The sequence below is a fragment of the Leptopilina boulardi genome, unplaced genomic scaffold (genome assembly GCF_019393585.1).
Source record: "Leptopilina boulardi isolate dan_hultmark-lab unplaced genomic scaffold, ZJU_Lbou_2.1 LbouV2_300, whole genome shotgun sequence".
NCBI classification, from domain to species: Eukaryota; Metazoa; Arthropoda; class Insecta; order Hymenoptera; family Figitidae; genus Leptopilina; species Leptopilina boulardi.
The window spans coordinates 108,894-136,007 of NW_026137864.1; the positions used below are offsets into that span (position 1 = coordinate 108,894).

Below are 27,114 nucleotides of genomic sequence, written 5' to 3' on the forward strand. Positions count from 1 at the left end.
TTTTTTTTAAATTTGAATTTTGCCGCTCAAATTCGTTATTTGCATTAAAGTACGTTCACAGCTCGCAACGTTGTCATGGTAACGAAATTGAAAATTAATATCACTGTTCTACCAACCAACCTTGTTTTAACGTTCATGTTCTTGAAAAAGGTTATGTTACTGTTACCTTTTCATATATATACATGTTGTAAATTTTATAAATTTACTCAGATTAAATGTAAAATTAAATGTCTAATTATTTTATTTAACTCAGGACATTTTTGACATATAACAAGTGAAAATCAGTTTGTGAAAATATAAAATTATGCTTAGAAATTAGCATTATTGACCTTTGTTGTTTTGTGATTCAAAACATTGCAGGTAAAAAGTTCCATAAATATATTCTATTTTGCAAATTTGCATAATATTTTGAAAATAATTACATCTTTGAAATAGAAAATTCGACATTTCTATTGTAGAAAGTCAATTTAAGACTTATTAAACTAAAAGCTTATGTTATTTAGTTATTTAAAAAAAAAAATTTTAACTTTATAAAAATCGATTATTTAAAAAAATATGAGAAATTAAAAATAATACCATAATTTTCTATTACGGGGCGTTTGAATCAGTTTCGGTGTATCAATTACGGTGACCAAAATTACGTGTATTTTGAAGATACTTTGCCCACCGTAATTGAAGGCAATGGAAATCTTAAAAATGTTTCAATTACGACGAGGGTAAAAATTTGATAACAAAAAATTAAATTAATAATTGTTTAAATGTGCATCTTTATTAGTAATTGTATCAAAAAAAAAAAAAAAAGATTAAAATAATTTTTTAAAATCATTTTGCAACAGTTATATTAAATATAATAGTAATAATTGTTATTTTTTATGAATGCGCCGTAAAGGTTAAAAAAAAATATAGTTACCAATTTTGAATAATTAACATGGAATTAATTTCGAAATTATTTTTTGAAACATTCAAAACATCTAAAATTATTTATTTTTTATTTTTATTTATTTTTACATAATGTAATTAAAGGCGCATTGCCTCCTTTACATGAGGGTTATGTCCTTAAAAAACTATTCACATAAACAGAAAGCCCTAATCTTAACTAAATTGCTAATAAAATAAAAAAGACTTTTCGCGGTTTCAATTTTATCCACTTTCAATATGTTCGTAAGCGAAATTCTATTAATATTTTCTCTACAACATTCCTTATACGCAGGACAATCAATAAGAACATGTTTTAAATTTTCATTTCTACGCATATTGCACATCAGACACTTATCATTGTCACTGAAATTATATACATATCCCGGTTTTAAATTTATTTTCCACTCTGATCTTCCTGCTAATCTTAATTGAGCTAAAGTTCTTGTAATTTTCAAAGGTATCTTCCAATTAATATATGTCTCCGTAAACATCTAAAATTATGAATTACTTTATTTTTGTTAGACTCATTACTGCACTTTTAATCAACCTTGTTATTTTGAGGACAAAAATTAATGTTGCTCAACACTTAATTAAATTGTATTGGAACAATTTTGATAATGTCGTCCAATCAGGAACTAGAGATATTTAAGGAAGAACCCCTGTCGCCCTCGATGTCAGAAGATTTTGATGGAGTTGTTGTGGATGATTGGGTTTCGTCTGATGATGATTATGATAATAATAAAGTATCTGTAGGAGATACAATTATCAAAGAGGAGATCGATGCAAATGAAGGAACATATCATCCCACTTATGCACATGTTGCAACCAAACTTTTAGAAGAATTAAATGATTTTATCAAAAAAGGTTTAATATTTTATATTTTTTTCTTCGAACTATTGAAATTTAAATATACAGAATTAGCGAATTTTAAATTTCGTTAATTGGAATGGTAGCGATTCTATGCAATTAAACTCTACACAAATGAATTCTACACAGTAAACTGTACTTTTTTTTTCAAAATTACGAATTTTTCGACTCATTTTAAAAAGGTGGGACTTTTTCGACTTTTTTTTTACATTTTTTTAAAAAAAATTTTAAACAAAATACGTTTTTTTCAGTATACAATTCAGACTTTCTTTATTTAAATTATTTAATAAATGTTTAACTAAAATTCTTCGTAAAATTAATTATTTTTAATAATTTTAATGAAATTCTTCAAATTCAATTATCTTAAACTATTTTTCAATTTATTTATTTATTTATTGAAAATATACGGGTAGAGCCCATTCGTACAAAGTACTATATATAAGGAATTGTACGAATCAAAAACAAAAAAATTAGTTGGCCGCATTAACATTATTGTTGTTATTGTCGTATAAAAGGTTATGCAGTTTTCTTAGAAAAGAGTTTAAAGAAAGAACAAAAAAATTAATATTACTACTGAACTGATTTGCCTCCCTACGCAATCTGTTAATTACAGAATTATCTAAATAGTCAGTTCTGAAAAAAGGTACATTAAACAATTGCGGATGTCTTGCGAATCTTTGCGGTATATGAAAACCAAATAAACATAACAGTTCAGAGCAGTTAATAATACCATTAATAATTTTGAACAAAAATAATAGATCAGTTAACATAAATCTTTGAGATAATAATGGTATTTTAAATGTCACACGTAAATCTGTGTAATCATGATTCTGTTTATCTACAAGCATACCAATTTGACCAGCTATAAAACGCAAAAATCTATTTTGAACACGTTCAATATCAATCTATCAGGCAATTAAAATTTTATAAAATTTAATAATAGTTTATAATTTTAAAAGAATTATCAAATAAAATTATCAAAAAATTTTAATTCAGAATCAAAAATTTTAATTATTTTTTATAATTTTTATAATATTCATCGAAAATTCAATTATTTGAAAGCATTTTTCAATTAAAAATTTTTGGAATTCAATTTTTTTTCTGTGATTTTTAATAAATTCTTCATCAACAGAAACCACTAAAAATTTCTATTTTTAAAATTATTGTCTGAAATTTAACACAATCTTTTGAAATTTAATTATTTTTAAAAATTTCAATTTAAAAGCTTCTAAAATTTAATTATTTGTAAAATTTTCCATCTAAAATGTTTTGAAATTTAATAATTATTTTCAATTATAACTCTCTTGAAATTCAATTATTTTTAATGATTTTTATAATATTCTTTAAAAATTCAACTATCTAAAACCGCATTTTTCACTTGAAATTTTTCAAATTATTGTATTTTTGTCGTTAATTTCTAATAAATTTTTTAATAACAGAAATCATCAAAAATTTTAAGTTAAAAATCACTTGAAATTCATTTATTTTCAAAAATCTAAATTGTAAATCTTTGAAAATTCAATTATTTTTAAAAAATGTTATCTAAAATTATTTGATAAATTATTTTTATTTCTGTAAAATTTAATTATTGTCTAAAAATTAACAAAATCTTTTGAAATTCAATTATTTCTAAAAAAATATCAACTTTAACTCTTCCAAAATAATTATTTAAAAAAATTTTTATTTATAAATCTGTAAAATTTGATTAAGTATTGCCTGAAAATTTTTTGACCATCAAAACTAAAAACTAGGACAAAATTTTTAATTCGAATAAATCAGACTTGAAAAAATTATAAAAATGGAACTTTAAAAGTTTTTTTTTTGAAATTTGTCCTACTTAAATAAAATTTTGAAAATTTGTCTTACAATTTTATTATTGTGCTTTTCATATAGAATTATAAATGAATATTTTTTTCTGTAGAGTTTAATTTTCTAAAAATTAATATTAAAATAAGTTAAAATGTCAATAATTCAATTGTGTAGAATTTAATTGCATAGAATTTGAAAAAAATTTATTAAAACAAAATATATTTATTTGTATACAGTTTTTTGGTGTTCAATTTAACGGCGTAGAGTTTAAATGCGTAAAATCATTATCAATCCTCGTTAATTTAATATATTCATACATTTACGATATTTGGTATTTTATTATTTTTATTACAGAAGATGTGAATGAAAAGGATGATAATACAGAAATTAAAGACAATTTTGAAAAGGTGTATGTAAAAAGTGAAGTGAATAATGAAATTGTAGAAAAACAATTTCCAATAACTGAAAAACAATCTGAATCAATAGAAATAAACAACTCTAAAGTAGAAGAAAAACAATTTGATAAAGTTGAAAAATGTTCAAATATTTGGGAATTTAAAAAACATGATAAATTTTTTATGATTATGAAGCTCGGAAAAAATATTATATATGGACCTGAATGGTGGTGTACATTTCCAGAATATCAGCAAAAAGAATTAGCAGAAAAAATTAAGATTTTAATTGAAAAAGATCCTGATGGTGTGCATTTTTTAGATGGCACCTTTTTTATTATTAGAAATAATCGTTTGAAAATTGTGAGTTTCTTTTTAAAGAAAAATACGTTTTATTTACTTTTTTTTGCAATTTTGAAACATGAATAATTTATAGGTGGACAGAAGACTAGTTGCTTATGACGATAATGGAAAAAGATCATTAACCACACAACCAACTTTTGCATTAACAAGAAATATGAAGATAAGATGTCCAATGTCATGGTTGATGGTTGCCCGTCAAACCCGAAGTAGATGGGGAAATGAAATTAAGCAAATGATACATAAAAATGGTGGCAATATGTATAAACCATTTACATTTAATGGCTTTAGATATAAAATTATTGACTCACCTTTTAAACATGAGAAAAGTGTCATTAAAGAGGGGATATTAAAAAGAGTAAGTAAAAATAAAATAAAATTATTATTGAAAAGAAAGAAAACTAATATTTTTTTTTGTTGTAAATTTCAGATTTATACGTAAAATTTAAAATGAATCCTTTTTTCTTAGGATATCATGATTTTGGTAAGTTGTATATAGATATTTTTAAATTCTAGAGATTCTTTTTAGGGAATCAATTTAATTGTGGGAGAAAAGAAATTCTATAATATAAAATCTTTTTGCTAATCTTCTGATAAGATTACTGAGAAAATTTCTGCCTTGATCTGTTAGAACTGTTTATCGGGAAACAAAAATTAGGGTTGCCACGAGTCAGGAAATTAAAAAAAAAAAGTTGTGGACAAATATTTGTAAACCTAGATTTCCCATTACAAGGTACTAAATCCTTAAAAACATTGAATTCTCCTTGAGTTTATAATTTTTTTTTACCTTGAAAATATTTAAATCACTTTGAATTTTAAAACAAAACCTTGAATTATTAGAATTACGTTACGTTTTTTGAAATAATTGTATTTCAAGCGATTTTAAACTGAAATTTTTTGTAAATTCATCATACTCCTGAATTTTTTAATACAAATTTCGGACAATTATGTATTAAAGTTTAGAAAATTTTTTATTTAAATTTTTTAAAATTTTTCATTTGGTGAACATTTTTAGATAAAAATGTAAAAACACAAAGATTTTTAAAATTAATTGAATTTCAGAAGATTTAAAATTTGAATTTTTTGTTAATTTTAATTGCTGAACACGTTTTTTTAAACAAATTTTTAACAATAATTGAGTTTTTTATTTTATTTATTTACTAGAATAAACGGGTGTATTTTAGAGAATTTTTAATTAAAATTTTTTGCAAATAATTGAAATTACGAAGAATTTTTATTAAAATTCTTTTAATTAATTAAATTTTCAAAGTTTATCAGTTAAATATTTTTAATGATTAAATTTAAAAAAAATTTTTAATTGAAAATTTGAAAAATATTTAAAAGTATAAAAAACTTTATTGATATAAATTTGTTTTAAGTAAAATCAAAGTTTTTAATAATAAAATGAAATTTTTGAAAAATTTATAATATAATTTTTTTATAAATAAATAAATTTTTGTGGAAATTAAAATTAATATATAAAGAAATAATTTTCATTTGGTAATTGGTTAAATAGTTAAATTACTGTAGAAATTTATTGAATTTTTTGAAATGATTTTTTGAAAATGATAAAATTTGCAAAGAGTTTTAGTTTTCATTTTTTTTTTTTTTACAAAATAACATAGTTATATGAATTTAATAGAAATTTTTCAATATTCAAAGAGTTGCAATTAAAAGTTTTGACTTTTTCTATTTTTAAAAGATTTCAAACTAAAAATTTCGAAAATAATTTTATTATCAAAGAATTTATTTAAAACTAGCTGTCGCACCCGTCTTCGACGGTTATAATATTTAGATTTAATAAATTTTGAAATTTATAATTGAGCTGCCGGATCAAAGAAGGGCACATAACTAATGTAACTCAAATGGGTTATGTGCTCTTCTTTGATCCGGCAGCTCAATTACATCCAACTAAGATACGTGTTCTCCTGGTATTAAAATATCTTTTTATAAATTTTTAATTATTATTTATTCAATTCAATTTAATTTTTTCACTGCTTTTAATAAAATTAAAATAATTTAAAATTGTATTTAATTTTATAGTATTGAAAATAAAAATTATTTTAATCAATACAATTTAAATTAAAATTTTAAAAAACTTTAAAAATTATTTGAAGAATAAATTTTTAATAGAAAAATTTCTTTTAAATAAAATGAAAATAATTTAATTTTATTATATTTATTATATTATATTATATTTAAGTTTATTTAGTTTATTTAGTTTTATTATATTTAAAAATAATTTGTATCAATAATAATAATAATAATAATAATAATAATAATAATATTCAATAATAATAATAATAATTTAAATATAATAATTGTTAATTTCAAAGAGTAAAAAAGTAATTTTCGATTTTTTATTTTTACAATATCTGATTTCATATTCAGATTTGCAATTATTAATTTTAAAATTCTGATAAAATTCTTAAAATTTCTTGTTAAAAGCATACTTAATTGGTCACAAAATTTTAAATAAAGAACGTTTAGTAAAGAATTATCAAAAAATAAAAAATGTTAAATTTTTTAAATTTTTTGAAAGTGTCATATTTTTGTTTAAATTAATATTTTTCATTGGTGTGCAGCTAAGATTGCGTTTAATACCCAACAGACTAAAAACATTATTGTTTTACTTATAAAAAGTTGAACATAACGAATTCTTATATTACAATGTTATTAAAAAAAGTGGAAATTCAAAAATTTGATTTAGACTTTTAAATTCAGACTATTTACTTAATTTAATAAAAAAAATTGATTGTATTTATGTGAAAAAATTAGGTACAAATAGTTTCAAATCAATCTGACAAAAAATAAAAAATTTGCATTTTTTTTTATTTTTTTAAATTTTTTGAAAAAATGTCATAACTTTCGTTCATGTTAATATTTTTTAATCAAATATGGCTAAGATTTTAAGTTACGTTAAGACTGAATGCACTGCCAAGTTTCACCTCAATCGGTTGAGCCGTTTTAAAGTTGTGCCGGTACAAAATATTGACGACAGACAGACAGACAGACAGACAGAATTTTTATTTATGGCATATTTGTTATCTTTACTACTTAAAATGATAAACTATGCAAGAAAAAATTAATTTGGAGCAATGTACAGACAAAAGTCTAATTTTATTAATATAGATTAGGGAAAAAATTAAGTTTTTTTAAAATAATAATAATAAGTTAAATTATAATTTTGAAAATAATAAAATTTTCGAATATATTGAATTAAAAGAATTGAAATTTCGAAAAATTTGATTAAAAACTTTGAAAATAATTGAATTTTTAAAAAGAATTTAATTAAGACTTGAAAATATGTAGTTGAATTTTTGTAAGAATTTGAATTGTTCATTATACAATGTTTGGTTAACATAATTTTCATTTGATCGAATATTCATTTATCACAATTTTTGTTTAATAGAATTCACATTTGATAGAAAAGAAGAAAATTCGAAAATGACGGAAAATCACAAAATATTCTCTGGAAGTCAGGGAAAATTATAATTAAATTTTAGTGGCAACCCTGAAATGTAGATATAATTTTTTTTTTTTTATTATTAATTCACCTGTTATTGTACTTGTAAAGTAATTTGAAATTGCGATAGCTAATGAATATTTAGTTGAATAAAATTTTTTTCTTTCGTTATAGGTATTAAACATTCTACAATGTCCGTAAAAAATTTTTTTTCGAAAGCTATGCCCTGAATATCTGTGATAATCATAAAATTTTTTTTATTAATAATAATCATAATTGTTATTTAATTAAAATTATTTAATTATTTTTAATTATAAAATTTTTTGTTTTAATCCGTTGAGGACCAAATTTTTTTCTTGAAAAATTGTAGTTTTTTTTTTATAGCTAAACAAGTATTTTCGAGAAAAATAATTAAAGTTTTTCGTTTGAAAAACAGAGTTTTTAAATTCAAAATTTACTAGATTAAATAAAAAACATTGTTTCAATATTCAGTTTTAAAAATGAAAAAATTTATGCAAGATTTCTCAAAGGGTTAATACATTAAATTAATAGTAACTTTTTTTTTCAATTTATCATTTAAGACAACAAAAGACTGAATAATAAATATATCTCTGTAAAAATATCTATTTTCATATTCTTATAATAAAAGTTTGAAAAAAATTATTAACAACGAATTTTCAATTTAAAAACTTTTTGACATAACCAAAATGACATAATTTTAATGTTTTTTTTTGTTAGAAAATATTATTAAAACTTGTAAATCACTAAATTATGATAAAGTTTAATTAAAAACAGAATGTCTTGAATATAAAAACATTTTTATAGAAATAAGCTATTATAAATTTTTTATTTTAAAAGTAACTGCGTATAGTGGTTATGTGAGAAAAGTAATTTGTTTCAATTTCTCGAAATAAGAAAATAAGGAATTATCATGTTTTGAAAACTTGCTCCTTAATTTAAATGCTTATGTGACAAATGTCATTTTTATAATTTTCTCAAAATAAAATATGGATTTATTAATTTTTGAAAATTTGCAAATTTGAAATATCCAGAAATTATGAATTCGACTTAATAATCATTATGCTCTTTTCATTTTTGAGATAAATGCACGCAATATCCATTATAAAAATAAAAGAAAAACGAGTAAATAAAGAATTAATAAAATTGTCAGAAATGTAATTTTTTTTTCTCAATTTTTTGCAACGTTTGCATTCTAAAAAAAAAATATTAACTAAAATAAAACATTTGATTGGATATGAAATTTATAAGTTCAAGATGGCGCATTGAAAGAGCAATTTTGATTGGTGCAACATACATTGAATGTGCCCACGAACCAACCTTATATTATCACATTGTTGGTAAAACGGAACTTTTCCTTGATTTCGGGGAAATTTTCTTCACTCTTCTTTATGGACGTATTGTAAAACGAATGTGTAAATTATTATTTGGCTAAAAAGCGGTGAAGATGAGTTACTAGTCGAAATTCGGCTTGCACACGCAAGTGTGCCTACACACCAATTAATCATGTCGTAAGTTTATTTTAATTTTTTCCCTTAAATTGTCTTTTTTTAACAACTAAAATTCAAGCTTAACATGCAGCTGAAAACAACGCGATAATGGCGACATATTCTTAGTGTGTCATTCTTATTTTCTATTCTCTGTCATTTGACAATGAAACAACAATAACATTGACTATATATATATGTATATGTATATAATCTTTTGTCACATGAAATTTTTTTTAACCTAAAATTTTAACTTTCAAATATGTAACAAATTTTTTTTTTCTTTTTTTTGTTATAAGTTGTACAATGACGTCATTGAAGGGTTGCATCATGTTATACCATTTAAGAATTTCGAAAGAATGAAAGGAAAAAGTTACTCTTCCAATTCGAGTTTAAATATTAAACTTGGATTAAAATGGATTTTGATTAGAATTTCAAATTTAGAGATAAGATCCAGGTGAAAGTTATTTTTATGGAACAGGCTGTAAAATAAAACTTAAGGGTGCTTTCCATATGCTCAGCAATTAGTGGCCTTTATTTTTTTTTTTTTTTGTTTTTATGGAAACTATTGGTGTTTTCTATTTTTAGTGTCACTCAAAATAATTTTAAAAGTTTTTATAAATATAGATGATCTATTTTTCTTTTTAAAGAAACGTGTATGTTATTTTGAAAATAATTAAATTTAAAAATATTCAAAACAACATTATATTTTCTATTGATTTCAACTATGTTTTTTTTTTGATATTTTAAACTGTTTGATAAATTATAGGTTATGTTATCTAAATTTTAAAATTATTATTATTATTATTGTTGTTTTCAAAAATATTTAAAAGTTAAAAAAAAGAATTTATTACTTTTTCATGACAAATTAATAATTTATGTTTAAAATTAGTCACATTAAATATTAAGTTATGACAAAATGTTATCAGTATGATTTTCAATATTTGTTAATTATATTTTGTGTTTTAACATTTAATATTTCACCATTAAGGAAATTTGCAAAAATAAGATTAAACAATGAAAATCAAATTACTGTTTTTGTTTAAAATTATTACTAATGTAGTTTTTCTTTTAAATATAATTAAAAATTTACTTTAAAGGTAAATTAAAAAATGGATTTAAAATACCCGTAAAAAATAATAATGGAAAGTGGAACAATTACAAGTTATTGAAAATAATTTTTTTTTATGGACATGGCACAATTTTACTAATGCAGTTTTATTTTAATTTCAGGCTTCGAAGTGACACACTTTTTTACTTTTTTGATACTTTTTTCGACAAGGCTATTTTTTTACTACTAATTTTGTCCAAAAGCCACTAAATGCTACTTTTTAAAAAAAATAATTTTAAAAATAGGATAGAATTCAAGAAATTTAAGTTTTAGCAAATTTTTTGATTCCTAAAAGCTTGCCAAGTTGATGATTTATTATTGGCCTCAACTAATGCTTTATATAATTATTTTTTACACGAATTTTCATTTTTCAAAATAGCATTTAACATAATTTCTTTTTAAACGATCTTTTACTCAATAGAATTTTTAATTTGGCAAATTTTTTTGACACAATTTTTATTTTACAAAATTTCTCTTTACCCAACTGTTTTTTTAAAAAAAATAATTCTAATTTAACTGTAATTCAGACAAGAATTAAAATTTACAGTATTTTGAATTGAAAAATGTTTTAAATAATTGAAATGCCAAGATCTTGATTGAAGTTATTAGAAATAATTATTTCAGCAAAAAAATTGGATTAAATTTTTTGATAATAATTGAATTTTAGGAGATTTTGAATTAAAATTGCTGAAAATTATTCATAAATTTTCAAACAGTAATTGAATTTTAGAGAATTTTTAATTAAAAAATGTTTTATTTAATTGAATTTTTGAATAATTGAATTGAAATTAATAATTTAGTAAAGAATTTTAGATACAAATTTCAGAAATAATTCAATTTTTGTAGAGTTCAAGTTAAGATTTTTAATTAAAATTGTTGTTTTAAAATGCTAAATATTTTATATAAGCCTCCGATTCTTAGTTCTAGGATTTAAAAATTCGAATTACTTAAAATTCTACTGCATGAGAATTGTAATAAATTAAAAATAGATGAGCCAAAAGTTTTGAACGTTCAAATGAACAAAATTTTTTTCACAACTTCTTTAAGTATGAATTTTATTACAAAATATTGTTTTAAATACCTAAAAAGAAGTTAATAATTTAATAATTGTTTAATTTACTGTTTTATTTTACATTGCCGTTATAATTTTTAATAATTTATAGATTGAAAAAGATATTTTGTTCATTTGAACGTTCAAAACTTTTGGCTCATAAAAATAGGTTAAATTAGAATTTTTTTCAAGAAACAATTGGGTAAAGAGAAATTTTGTAAAATAAAAATTCTGTCAAATAAAAATTCGGTACTTTGAAAATTCCGTTGAGTAAATATTCGTTTTAAAAAAATCCTGTATTAAATGCTATTTTGTAAAATAAAAATGCCAAAAACAAAAAATTAATCGAAATTTAACAATAGATAGTTTTTTTTTAAATAATCAGAAGAAAAATGATGTTAATTTTATTCCTCCGAATTTTTCTTTAAATTTTTTTAGACAAGAAATTTTAACGTTAAACTTAGAAAAATAATTTTATTTCATTTTAAATATGCCACTTTTTTTATACTTTTCTCAATTTTGGTGATATTTTTTTTTTTTTTTAAATGTACTTTTTCATATACTTTTCTTAGTCTCTTACTACACTTCGAAGCCTGAAATTTAATTAAAAATTTACTTTGAATAAAAATTAAACAAAATTTAAAATAATAATGGAACGTTTAACATTTGCCAGTTATTAAAATTAATTCCTTTTTTTTTTAGGGCCATCATGGCACTTTCCGCCAACATTGTCGCTTTGACGACACAAATTTCTGTTAATCAACTTTTAATTAAATTGGATTGGAATAATTATCATAATGTCATCCAATCAAGAGCAGGAGATGTGGTTTTGGAAGGTAGAACCCGTGTCGCCCACGGTGTTGGATGGTGAGGATGAATGGCTTTCTTTTGATGATGATGACGACATATCTGCAGGAGATACAAGCGTCAAGGAAGAGGTCGAAAATGAAGAGCCAAATCATCCCACGCGTGCCGAAGTTGCAACTAAACTTTTAGAAGAATTAGATGAATATATTAAAGAAGGTAATTATTTATTTTTTTCAATATTATTAGACTTTTTGGTATATCAAAAAGAAAATTAATGTATTAAATTTATTTAGAAATAATTAAATAGACGCAAAGTCTTTAAATACATGCCGATGAAGTTAACAACGTTTATGAATAACGGTTGGGGAAAAAAAATAAAATTTTAATTTTGCAAATAATAAATTTTTGCCTACAAATTTTAAAATTAAAATGAAAAATTCAAAATTGTTAAACGAGAAATGTTGCAACAAAATTTTTCATAAAAAAATACAATAATTTGCGGAGAAAGATATTTCAACGAAGTTTAAATACACTAGAAAGTACTAAAAAAAAGAAGACGATGCTGAAGTACGTAACGTTTATGATCAACGATTAGAAATCAATTTTTATTTAACACGGAAAATTATAAAATTGTTTACCTAAAAAAATATTTTTTTTATATATAATTTGTTGATTAATAAAAACTACAAGAAATATTTTTTAGGCAAAAAATTATGGAATTTTTCATTTTAAAAAATTGTTTTTTTAAAAAATCATTTATCATAAACGTTGCGTACTTCAACATCGTGAAAAAAAAGTTTAGAAACTATATCAAAGAAAGGGGAAAAAAAAGAACAATTTTAATAATGTAATTAATTTTTTTTAAATGCATTAACATTTTTTGTTAAAATTAGTCTCTTGCTTATTATTATTAAAAATAAAAACAAAGAAAGATTAGATTAAACTCACAATATTCGTCATAATACGGACTTTAAATTTTGTTAATTCAAGATAATTTTTTTTTTTTTTTTTTATCGCAAATTCATTGATTCTTTTGTAACTTCCACAGTTATTTGAACCGGAAATAATCAAAGTTTTAATTTATTATTTATAATATTTCAAATAAAATGAATAATTAATACTAAATAGAATACAATAAATTAAAAAACTAATACATTTTTTTTAAAAAAAAGTCTAAGGAAAAAAATTAATTTTCCATTTTTGATCTTAAAATAATTAACTTGCAATTACTTTATTTTGAAAGGTAAAAATTTATTTTAATTGGGAAAATACTTTAGAAACGATTTCAAGAAAAAAGAAAAAAAACTATTTTTCTAAGAGGAAAATTAATTTACATGAATATCGATAGGAGCTAAAAAGCCTTTTTGCGTTTTATTAGAGAGAAATAGACAAGTTACATATATCGAACTGATAAAATAACAACAATAATAATAATATTTAAAATGAAATTCCGACTGTCATTCAGAATTAATCTAATTCGTATTTAAAAAATTGCTTTATCGACTTATCACATTGACGTTACTTTAAGCTAGAATCTCGTGGCAAGATGAATCTCAGTAAAGACGCAAATAATTCATATTTACTTACAATATAAAAGGAAAATAAAATTTTCAACATTTTATGAAAATTATTTTAATATGGAAATTTTTTAAATTTAATATAGAAACTTTTTATTTTAATTTTTAATTTAAAAAAAAATTTCATAAAAAATTTAACATAAAGTAAAAAATAATTTTACGAAGAAATTGTTAAAAATTTACTATATATATATATATATATTGCAAGGAGGGAAAATAATTTATCAGAAAAAAATAAACTTTAGGTGATAAATGAAAGTTAGTATTATAAAATAATTTTTTGTTCGTATAGAATTAAAAAAAATTTCTTCTTTTTTTTTACTAAAAGAGAAAAAAAACGCATTACAAAAATAGAATTAAAAATAAAAAAAAAAAAAATCGTACAAGGAGAATTAATAGATAGTTTTTAATATGGAAAATCGATCTCATGGTTTCGTTTTACTTGATTATGCAATTAGAGAAAGTCAATATGTGTACCAGAGACGTAGATGTTTAAATGAACGGCAATATTTTTGTCTATAAAACCTGTTAGTAAAGGATTTATCACTCACACATTCTGTTGCGGTATTCAACGTTGTTATTGTTGTTATTATATTCGATTCTCATTTAAATTGTACTTTCAAATTATATTTATTGTCAATTAGTTGAAAGAAAAAAATTCAGAAGCTCTCAATTAGTGGGATTTAAATTATCTCATCACATATTATATTTTCTCTTCCTAGTGAAAGAGAAACAAAATTTTTATTTACCGAATAATGATGAAGAAAAAATATTTTTATATATTTATCTACAAAAAGTTTTTGCAACAAAATTAGTTATTTTTGGTGTAAAAAAAAAATTTTTTTTTTTAAACTCTGAGTTTTTTTGCTCTAAATAACTTGAAACTTTCAGATATTATTTCTTAGATTCTATAATATTAAATACAAAATTTTAATCCCCTTAAATCCTTTGAAATTTCTTCTGTTAATTGAAAAAAAAAAAATCAAGTACACTTTCTTACTCCTTTTAAAATAGAAATTTGAAGAAAAAAAACTGATTCTCATTCTATTTATAATCCTAGATAAACAATATTTGATAGATAAAAATTCTCATAAAACTGGTTTTCTTTTTGTATTACATATATTTTTATTGAAAAAAAAAAAAAATTATTCGTTTAACAACACACACACATGTAAATAAAATGATTGCTACAGATTTTATTACTTTAGAGACACTTGTATACTATTTTATATCAATAATTTAATAACATTTTTAAAATTTATTGTACTTCACAAAAGGTTGGTAATAAAAGCAACGCGCAAGAACTAATAAACCTAGAAAGAAAAAAAAAAAAAGAAAAAATAGTCGTTCCTTCAAGGCTGACAACGTTAGTTTTATTACTAAAAATTTTTATTGAGAATTATACTAATTGGTTAATAAATAAACGTTTCATTAACACAAAAGAGAAACAAAAAGAAAAAAAAATAACAAACAAATATAATAAAAGAGGGTTGGGGGGGAGGGAAATCACACAAATAGAAAATGCAACTTTCAAAAATTCTTAAAAATCCCACACATACCAAGCACTTGTGCACATTTTTGTGTAATAATTTACTTTCAATTCAATAAATGTCAAACTACTATAAATGTAGTACTAATTACATTTTAAACTTTTTCTTTATATATTAACAAACTTTTTTTTTTCTTTTTCATTTAACTTTGACGATTTGAACTACACGAAACTACATTAATAAATGCTCGCGAAAAATCTTGATATAAGACTGGTTCTTTCCATTATAATAGATTATCAAGAGTTGTTTTTCATATGGTCATCGAACCGTGTCAATACAATTCTTGAGTTTGAATTTAAGAAATTGATAAAAATTGAAACATGTTCTAGATTTCTAGACGATATGATATTATTGATACTTTGTTAAGCAAGATCGATTTTTAAAATAACAAAGGTTAGATTAATAATTCAATTTTTTTTTTGCAAAATACAAAATTTAGCATTGTTTATTTTTTTTTTTGTTTAGAAAATTAAAAGAAAATTAGCAAAGTAGAATATATTTTAATTTATATTTAATCGTGTTAGTTAATGTCTTCCTTGTATATAAATTAATTTCGAGGTTGAATGACAAAAAAGAAAGCAAAGCAAAAATTGCAATTAACATTTTTAATTTTTTGCTTCTTCTACTTTTAAAGTCTATTGATCTTATGGTAAATTGATTTTTTAGAAATAATTTACAGAAATATAACGGAATATTGAAAATAAATTTAATATAGGTAAATAAATAATAATAATAACAATAATTATATAATAATAAAATGCTTGGTCTGTCCTTCTGTCCTAACTTGAAGTTGGCCTTTTCTGATTTCACGTGTTTTTTTGATTTCGGAATAAGTTTCTTTAAAATTCCAAATTCGAAAATTCAATTCACGAAGCTGAAGTACACAACATTAACCAACGAAATTTTTTTTAAAGTTGTATATTGATTCAAAAATTGTATACAAATACAAAAAATTTATGATGAGAAAAAAGATGCGCCAGGAAATTTCGTACAAGATAGTAATTTGAAAAAAATTTAATTTCAAAAATTAATTTTTAAGGTACCAGAGGCCAACGAATATCTATTAAATATTAATTATAAAAACACAGGCCTCGAATCAACTTAAAGACACAAAAAAGTCGTTTTAGTCGATTTATATTCCAAAAAAAAGTGGACTTGTTTTTTATCAAAATATTTTACAGATTTTTAAATAATTTTTTTTTTTTAATAATAATCCTTTTCGAAGGGTTAAAGTTGAAATTTTTGGAAATAATTAAATTTCAAAAGATATTGTTAATTTTCAAACAATTATTAAATTTTACAGAACTAAAAATAATTTATCAAACAATTTTTGGAAAACATTTTTTAAATTTAATTGAATTTTCAAAGATTTAAAATTGAGATTTTCTTAATTAATTGAAACATTAAGTGATTTTTAATTAAAATTTTAGATGATTTCACTAAAAATTTATTAGAAAATGCGGACAAAATACAATAATTTGAAAATCATTTTTAATTGAAAAATGGTTTCAGATAGTTGAATTTTCAAAGAATATTATTAAAATAGTTAAAAATAATTGAATTTCCTTAAAGTTATAATTGAAATTATTAAATTTCAAAAAAAAAAATTTTCGATGAAAAATTTTAGAAATAATTAAATTTTAGATGACTTTAAATTCAAATTATTGAAAATTCAATTAATTTTGAATTCAAATTTTTGAGAATAATGAAATTTTATTTGATTTTACATTTGGAAAATAATTGAATTTCAGTTTATTTTGAATTGAAAATTTTGGGAAATAATTGAATTTTAATTGAAATTTTGGATAATAATTTAATTTAAGTTCATTTTTGATTGAAAATTTGGATAATTAATTTTGAATAGAAATTTTAGAAAATAATTGAATTTTATTTCATTTTAAATTGAAAACTTGGTAAATAATTAAATTTTAAATTGAAAATTTTGGATAATTATTGAATTTTAATTGATTTTGAATTAAAATTTCGGGTAATAATTGAATTTTAGTTTATTTTGAATTGAAATTTTTAAAAAATAATTCAATTTTATTGTGATATTTTTTTTTAAATTATAAAAACAATTGTTAAATTTCATAAAAATTTTAATTGAAAAATAATTTTGATATAATTGAATTTGTGATGTATTTCATTAAAATTATTAAAAATAATTAATTTAGTGAAGAATCATTTTAGTTCAAAATTTTTAAAATAATTGAATTGAAGAAGATCTGAAGAAGATCTACATTTTATACTAAAAAATGTATTTTATTTACATTTTTTTTCAAATGTAAAAAAAAATGTCGCATTTTATTAAAATAAGTCGATAAAAGTCGTATTTTTGAAAAAAGTCGGAAAAAGTCTTATAATCCGAGGCCTGTAAACATATAATTTTCATTATTATCATTTAATATGCAATAATATTTTAATAAATTTAATTATTATTGATAATATTAATCTTTAATTTCTTTATAACAAACAATTAAAAACTCAATTTGGCGCGCTTGCGCGCGTTTAATTTTGCTAGTATATAATAAAAAAATAATAATATATAATTAATTAATAGAATCCAATGCACCTGGGAAAAAAGTTATGATATGAGCCATGATATGTTTGAATCACAAATAAACTATATAAATAATATTATTAATAATAATATGAATATTGAAAAAAAATTTGAAATGTTAATTTTAAAAATTTGTTGTGAAAAATATTTAAAATAATATTCAAAACAATATACAGTCGAGAATTAAATTAAATGTTTAATTTTAAATATTTTTTACTACAAATGTAGTAAAATAAATAAAAAAAAAATATTTTTTTTTACATATAGTATATATTAAGTCGAGAACTGAGTCAAATGTTTAATTTTAAATATTTTTGACTTGAAAATAGTAAAAATAACTTTAAAAATATAAAGATATATACTGCAAATTTACTGTTTTTTTTTTAAATACGTAATAAATTACATAATTGTTTTGTTTATTTTTGTACACAATTAAGAGAAAAAATATTTAGATTTTATATTACGAGGTTTTCAATTATCTTTTGTAGCCAATTGGACGGGAAATTTTTTCATTATCTTGATAAACTATTTAATCCAGTTTAGTTTGATGTGAAACTAAACAGACTTTTAACTGATAAAAAATGTTAATAACACTTAAGTAAATTTTAGTGTTTTAATTTATCTTTATCTATTCAAATTTATATATACGTTATCATTCGGTTTTTTTTTATATTGTGTTTCACAATATTTTCTACCTTTTGTTAGTCATGATCTGTAAAAAAAAAAATTTTTATTACATTAAAATTTGAAAACTTTATGGTATTAACAATTTCTCTCGTTTTATTTTTCATAAACAAACGAAATTATTAAACTATTAATTTTTTCACTTTCTATATTAAATCTTTAACTCCTGAAATAGATTTAATTTTTTTTTTGCATTTTTTATATGCAATAATTGAAAAAAAAAAATTAAATTATGAATAATAATTAGGGTCAGTCGGGGTAAATCCGAACGGGGGGTAAATCCGAACGCTAATTATTTCAGCTTAATTAAAATTTTTAAAAATAAGTTCGATATGAGAATTTTTACCTCAGATCCTCTTGAAGAGATTCTAAGTATTATCCCATTTTTTGTTTGTTAATTAGCAACAGCATAAACAAAGATAACAAGTATTGCAAAAAAGATTGAAAATCAAAGATGACACTCTTTCAGTATTTTGTCTCGTATTTGAAGAAAAAGAAGCTAAAAATTCATTTTATTATTTATAATTGTTTGTTATGAATACTAGAACAGAAACTATATTTGATTTTTGCCTTCTGTAAAATTTTATTAATAATATCAGACCGTTCGTATTTACCCAAGAAAATTGGAAAACTGGGGTAAATCCGAACGGTATTTTTAATAATTTTTTTTTACATCAAAGCCACACAAAATTGTTTTTATTTGATTACACTATTATTTTAACATTATAAAAGTACATAGAAAAAAGTTTTTCTTTCTATACGTATCCTCGTTAGTAATTAATAAGCAGAAACTTAATCTCTGTTCTCTCGAAGGAGTGTTTCAATTTTTTTGCCAAATGGTTTGTTGAAAAAAGTTTTTCAGGATCTTAATAAAATTTGGTATTCTACGGTTTTTGGGGTCGCTAATTACCAATTTGAAGTCAGTTTTTCAAAATTCAAAATGGCGGACGAGAATTAAAAAATTCATTGCATTCGCTCGAAAATTGTTACTCGGGGGGTTTCAGGGTTAGCAAATTTGATCATTTTTAAAAATAAGTTTTAGGAACGTACGCCATTTTGAATTTAAAAAATTTGACTTTTATTTTTGTATTTACATTCAATCACTCCAAAATACTTTCTGTAGCAAGTTTTGCAAAAATCCGTTATGATTTGATAAAGTTATTGAAGGTTTTAATTGTGTAATGCATTTTAATTTTTAACCTGTTTGATTTTTGTATTTATATATGATGCATTATTACATAATAGGTTTATTATCGTATTTTTTTTGAGTTTTTATATAAGTTTAACAATTGCAATACTTTAAATTTATTTTCCCTAAGATTTTTCTGAAATACAGTGGCGTTCGTATTTACCCCCATATTTTAGGAAAGTTGCAAAGTATCAAGGTAAATACGAACGCTAAGTTTCCTGCGATTGTAATTTATCAAAAATTTTTTCTACCCCATAAAATTGTTCTATGGAAGTAAAGTAACAACTTCATGCACCAGAATACCGGAAGTATTGTCTTTTAAAAGAAAAAACTTATGTTATTGTTGAAACTTACTAAAAGCGTTCGGATTTACCCAAGTTGACCCTAAATTAAATTTTCAATTTTATTTGTTCGATTTTCTATCTTTTTCTATCATTGAAACAAATTCTACTACTATACAAGTAGTTTAATAGCGATAATTTAAATATAAATGCTCCTGGCTATCATTTTATTTATATGCACGTAAATTGTAATAAATCTTTGATCTACAAATAATAGAGAATTAATAAATGTTGAAGAATATATCACAAGTTGTAGGCCGCAAAAGATTTGTCTCAGTTTTTTTTTAATTTTTAAAAATAATTTTTTGTTCAGAAATTATTATAATTTTATTATTATTATTATTATTATTATTATTATTATTATTATTACTTTATTTGATAATTAATAAAACCAAAATTAAACGTATCATTTTTTTTAACCAACTGATTTTCGAGATTTAATCTATATTAGTTTGAAGAATAATTTTAAAAAAATTTCATGAGAAATTTTCCTAATATAGTTATCAGCAAAATTATCGGAAACTTAAAGAAGTGTCAAATTTTTTTTTTTTTTTTTCATTATTAGAAATAAATTCCTCGAGTCATTTTGAAGTGATATTTTCAAAAAGGAATTTTTTAATTTTTCTGAATTATAAGTTTATCCATATAAATTAATTGCAACCTGAATTTCAAAAAGAGCTCAACTGGGAAAATCGTAAGGGTCATTTTTACTATCAATTAGTTATGCGAAAATGACACTTAAGCTTTTTCGAGTTGAGCCCTTTTCAAAATTCACATTTAAAATAAAAACATTATATTAAATAAATAAAAACTGATTTAGTACTAAATCAGCTTGGGAACTAGTTCCCAAGCAGTTTTTGATAAAAAAAATCTAATTTTTTAATTTAATTTTCACAAAGGTTTCTGCTCTCAAGGAAATCATTGTGAATTATTTAAAAAAAAAAAAAAAAGAAAAATACACAAAAAACAAATTATAAACTCGTTGCATTGAATTTAATTAATTATCAAGTCGAACGTTTAATTAGGATAAAAGATATACGTCAAGTTTTACTTAAGTAGAGGGAAAACCAGTTTTACATATTTTCCATAAAATCCGCGACAATAAAATTATTAAATAAAAACTTGCGACTCAGTAAGCAGAGTTTGATGAATATTATATACCGACAACCTTCATTTATTCCTTAACTAATGATCCATTTGTCTTATTGCAAATGTTTAATTATTCAAATTTTTTCCGCTTATTGTGTGCAATATTGACGCCCGTTGAACATTTTTTTTTGTTTTTTTATTGAATACTACTTTGTTATAAACGATTTGAATAGGTGGAAAACCTTCATTTATCACAGACAACACAACATAAAAATTTTAAATGAGAATTTAATATACAAATCCGCTTATTCTACTTTGTAAAGAGGAAAAAAAAAAAAAATTCGAGATTTTTCGAGATTAATTAATTTGTTGTTTACTTTAACAGAAAAGAGTTTTGTGTATTTATTCTTTAATATACGCGGATTACTATTTTTCGGACAACAAGAACTCAAAAGACCGGTTACATTTCAATATATGTATAATAGTAATATAAACCGCATACGACGAAAGCGCACAACCTGTTTATAACTTTTATACCATCCGCACTCAGTAGATTTGATACTTTGATTTTTAAAAAGAAGAAAAAAAAAGTTAAGGTATTAAACGTATTTAATTTACATCAAGTATAGCAAAAGTTCTATAAAGACTTTCTAAAATTGTCGCAGGTGTTTATATCACAGAATCTCTGTCTAAAATAAATAAAATAATTAAATACTGTCAACCGGGGCTATTATGGTATAAAAATCGCATTTTTTTTTTTTTGTTCTATGATTAACCAAAATTCTAATCTTTTTAGAAAAATGTTTTAAAAATACTCAGTCGTGTTGTGGATTTTCTCTACGTTTTATTAGAAACAAAAACAAAAAATTTTATCTAGTGAGTTATATAAACTCAAATTTTTTATTATAATAGTTTTTTGGGGCTATAGTGAATCGCGAAACGTTTCATTGAAAGATTGAAATTTTCATTTGAAAGTTTCAATCCGTACATGCGCAATACCGTAATTTACTGTTTTTGAAAATTTTAACTACATATTCTGTATAAAAATTTTTTTAAAAAGTTGGTGAAAAATTATAATTATTATGGGAATTTTATTATAGGGGCATTATTCGTGAAGCGGACAACCCCGATCTTGGTTTTCTGGTGTGCTGTTAATTTCGCTTTGACATTGATTGATAAACACTGGCACACAAAAAAATTGATGTTCTGAGCTTTTGATCAGACCATGACTAGTTTGTGTTTTCCAGGGTCGCTGAATGCGAATCTGAAGTCTCTTTAACCCCATCACGTCAGAGTTTTTAAATAACTTCAAAAAACCTCTAAATTTTGGTTTTTTTTGAGGTTATTTCAAAACCCTGATGACGTGATGGGGTTAAAGAGACTTCAGATTCGCATTCAGCGACCCTGGAAAACATAAGCTAGTCATGGTCTGACAGAGGTGCAACGCTCCACAAGAAGGGTTACAGGTTTTAGTGAATTGGGGCTGGCAGTAGTTCAGCTTTTTATTTTTCTTTTTTTTATTACCAACCCCACATAACCTTAGTATGAGGAAGCTAAAGTATCTGTATACAGATTTCCCAAAAGTCCTTAGGCAAAAAACAAAAATCCAATTTTATTAAAAATCCATGAATCGAAGAAAAATAGGTGTGTATTTTATAGTAAATTTAATATCGTTTGACATCATGGTATTAATTTTAAAAATTAAATTAACATTAACTTTAAAAATTGAAAAACAAATTTTGAATAAATTTTTCATAGATTTCGACCATTTTTACAATATTTAAAAATATCGTAAAAGATAGCTTAAATTTGGTAGATTTTGTATTCCAAATTGTAAAATGGCATCTTTAATGGTTTAAAAGTTATTTAATTTTCAAAAAATAATGCAGATCGTATTGAAGTTAGCGACGTGAACTTCTAATCCCAATTCGACCTGCACTTTTTTTTATATATTAAATATCTTTTAAACCATTAAAGATGCCATTTTACAAATTGGTATACAGAGTTTACACAATTTAAGCTATCTTTTACGATATTTTTACATTTATTGTAAAAATAGTCGAAGTCTATGAAAAATTGATTCAAAATTTGTTTTTCAATTTTTGAAGTTAAAGTTAATTTAATCTTCAAAATTAATACCATGATGTCAAACGATATTAAACCATAAAATCCTCATCTATTTTCCTTCATTTAATGGATTTTTAATAAAATTGTAATATTTAAAAGTATAATATGGAAAAAAACAAAGATCGGGGTTGTCCGCTTTACGTAAAATGCCCCTACACTGTAAAAAAGGCCAATGTTGAATTACAGTTGGGTTGTAATTAAAATTTTTCTTGGTTTGTAATTTCACTATAATACACCTAATAATTTAACACGCTGACAGTAATTTTAAAATTAAAATGTAAATTTACTATGTAATTCTACATACAGGTTGTTCATGTACTGCCCGTTTGTAATATCCACAGGCGAACAAATTCAAAACTAACCTAAAAAGCATCTCAAATAATGTTTTTTTGTTTTATTTATGTTTAATCTTATCCGTTTATTATTAATTTATTTCTTATTCTCTAGTTTATTGAAAGAAAATTACGAATAATATTTTATTGTTTCATTTGTTAACTTTTATTTTATATTGAAAAAAATATATTTCTGATACTAAAATTCTGAAAAATTACAAACGGGAGGTTATGATACAAACAGTTTGTAAATCAACATTCTGGCTGTAAAAATTCAACGTTGTACGTGAATTGAAAAATTTCCAACTTGATACATTATAAATTAACATTGGGATTTTTTACAGTGTATAATTACTGAATTTTTTTTTTAGGTTAGGAATAATATTTTATTAGACAAATTTCAAATTAAGATATTTTAGGCTAATTAAATAACTTAACAAGGCCCATAATTGTTTTTTAAGATATTTTAAATCAAACAGTTTTTAAATCAACTTGAAAACCATGTAAAATTATAATAATGTTTCTTTTTGAGGTTATGTAGTACTCTTGTGTATAAAATCGAAGTACAAGAGTTTTTTTTTTACTTATTACGAAATGAATTTTCGTATAATAATTACTAGCGTTACAGAACTTCACAATTTCAAAAAAAAAAAATTCTGATTTCTAAAACCAATTTTACTAATTTAACATTATTGTTACTTTTTTTTTTTTTACCAGAATAGCCCCGATTGACGATATAATTTTTATTTTCAAATTATTTAACGGTATGTGGGCAAAGGACGTTTTTTGTGGTTTGAAACTTTCTCTAAAATAAAAAATGATTTCGGGATAAAATTTTGAAAAAATAATTTTGTTTGGCGCAAGAAATCTCGCTGTTCTATTCATTTACTATAACTTAACGCAAAAATAATAAAAAATAAAGGGGACGCATGAAAATGCACCATCTGTCATTTGTCGGAATTGTCATTTAACAGAAAGGCAAATATCAGAAACGCCAATTAACGGAATTGTCATTTGACTGAATTGCCATATAACAGAAATGCTACTTAACGGAGTCGCTACTTAACCGACGAGTCAAATAACAGAAATGTCACATAGCCGAAATGACATGTAACTGAAATGTCAATAAACGGAATTGTCATTTAACGAAATTGTCATTGCACGTAATTGTCATTTAACAGAATTGTCAGTTAACAGTAATGTCAGTTAACAGAATAGTCATTTAACGGATTTAACATTTAACGAAATTGTCATTGACTGGAATTATCAGTTAACAGCAATGTCAGTTATCGGAATTGACATTTAACAAAATTGACAGTTAACGCTATTGTCGTTTAACGGAATTGTAGTTAAACGGAATTGTCATTTAACGGAATTACCGGTTAACTGAATTGCCAGTAAACGGAATAGACATTTAACAGAATTGTCGTTTAACGGAATTGTCATTTAATGGAATTGTCAGTTAACCGAATTATCAACTAACGGAATTATCAATTAACGGAATTGACATTCAACGAAATTTTCTTTTAACGGAAATGTCATTTAACGGAATTGACATTTAACGGCACTGTCATTTATCAAAAATGTCATTTAACAGAATTTACATATAACGAAATCGTTATTTAACAATATAGTCATGTAACCAATTTGTCATTTAACGGACTTGTCATTGAACAGAATTGTCATTTAACGGATTTGACATTTAACGCAAGTGTCAGTTAACAGCAATGTCAGTTAACGGTAATGTCATTTAACGAATATGTCAATTAACGGGATTCTCATTTAACGGAATTGTCAATTAACGGATTTGACATTTAACAGATTTGTCATTTAACGAAATTGTCTTTTAACGGATTTGTCATTTAGCGGATTTGCCATTTAACGGATTTGTCATTTAACAGAAATGTCTTTTAACGGATTTGACATTTAACAGATTTGTCATTTAACGAAATTGTCTTTTAACGGATTTGACAATTAACTGAATTGCCATTTAACGGATTTCACAGTTAACGGATTTGTCCATTAACGGAATTGTCTTTTAACGGATTTGTTATTTAGCGGATTTGTCATTTAACAGAAATGGCTTTTAACGGATTTGTCACTTAACAGACACTATTTTAGTATGTGAGTTTACACTCTATCAAATCTATAGTTACATTTAAATTTCGCGCGATTTTATAACAAAACTAAAACTATAGATTCGATAGAGAGTAAACTCACATAATAAAATATTATCCGTTAAGTTTCAAATCCGTTAAAAGACATTTTTGTTAAATGATAAATCCGTTAAATGTCAATTCCGTTAAATGACATTTCCGTTAAAAAACAATTTCGTTAAATATCAATTCCGTTGATTAATAATTCCGTTAGTTGATAATTCCGTTAACTGACAAATCCATTAAATGACAATTCCGTTAAACGACAATTCTGTTAAATGTCTATTCCGTTTACTGGCAATTCAGTTAACTAGCAATTCTGTTAAATGACAATTCCGTTTAACGACAATTCCGTTTAACGACAATTCCGTTAAGCGACAATAGTGTTAACTGACAATTTTGTTAAATGTCAATTCCGATAACTAACATTGCTGTTAACTGATAATTCCAGTCAATGACAATTCCGTTAAATGTTAATTCCGTTAAATGACTATTACGTTAACTGACATTACTGTTAACTGACAATTATGTTAACTAGCAATTCTGTTAAATGACAATTACGTTCAATGACAATTTCGTTAATTGACAATTCCGTTCAATGATAATTCCGTTGGATGGCATTTCTGTTAACTGATATCGCTGTTAACTGGTAATTCCATTAGGCAACTATTCTGTTAAATTTTAATTTTATTAAATGACAATTCCGTTAATTGACAATTCTGGTAAATGACAATTACGTTAACTGACAATTATGTTAAATGACAATTTCGTTTACTGACAATTCCGTTAAATGATAAATTCGTGAAATGTCAATTCTTTTGAATGTCAAGACTGATAGTTGACAATCCTGTTAACTGACAATTGAGTTATATGTCAATTTCGTTTAATGCCAATTGTGTTAACTGACTGTGCTGTTAACTGTTAATTTCGTTAAATGTTAAAACTGTTAAATGGCAGTCCCGTTAAATGACAATTTGGTTATGTGTCATTTTCGTAACCTAACGTTCTTATTAGCTGGCAGTTCGGTTAAGCGTCTTTTCCGTTGATTGTTGTTTCTGTCAAATAACATTTCTGTTAATTGACATTTCGGTTACTTGTCATTTTGGTTATGTGACATTTCTGTTATTTGACACATCGGTTAAGTAGCGACTCCGTTAAGTGGCATTTCTGTTATATGGCAATTCAGTCAAATGACAATTACGTTAATTGGCGTTTCTAATATT

The 27,114-nt window shown here is 23.0% G+C and overlaps 2 protein-coding genes across 2 annotated transcripts in view; both read left to right on the plus strand.

Moving 5' to 3' along the window:
* Window positions 1–177: 177 nt before the first annotated feature.
* LOC127282582 (uncharacterized) lies at window positions 178–8,144 on the plus strand. Its single transcript, XM_051306911.1, has 6 exons — window positions 178–360; window positions 1,441–1,782; window positions 3,949–4,349; window positions 4,423–4,704; window positions 4,777–4,830; window positions 7,987–8,144. The coding sequence occupies exons 2-5, from the start codon at window positions 1,536–1,538 to the stop codon at window positions 4,786–4,788; spliced, it is 942 nt and encodes a 313-aa protein (XP_051162868.1). The 5' UTR covers window positions 178–360; window positions 1,441–1,535; the 3' UTR covers window positions 4,789–4,830; window positions 7,987–8,144.
* Window positions 8,145–9,173: 1,029 nt separating this feature from the next.
* LOC127282509 (activating transcription factor of chaperone) overlaps window positions 9,174–27,114 on the plus strand; it is a 42,527-nt gene continuing 24,586 nt past the window's right edge. The window contains exons 1-2 of the mRNA XM_051306778.1: window positions 9,174–9,341; window positions 12,182–12,502. Of these exons, the coding sequence (XP_051162735.1) occupies window positions 12,277–12,502 (226 nt within the window). The 5' untranslated portion in view covers window positions 9,174–9,341; window positions 12,182–12,276. The remainder of the gene's footprint in view (window positions 9,342–12,181; window positions 12,503–27,114) is intronic.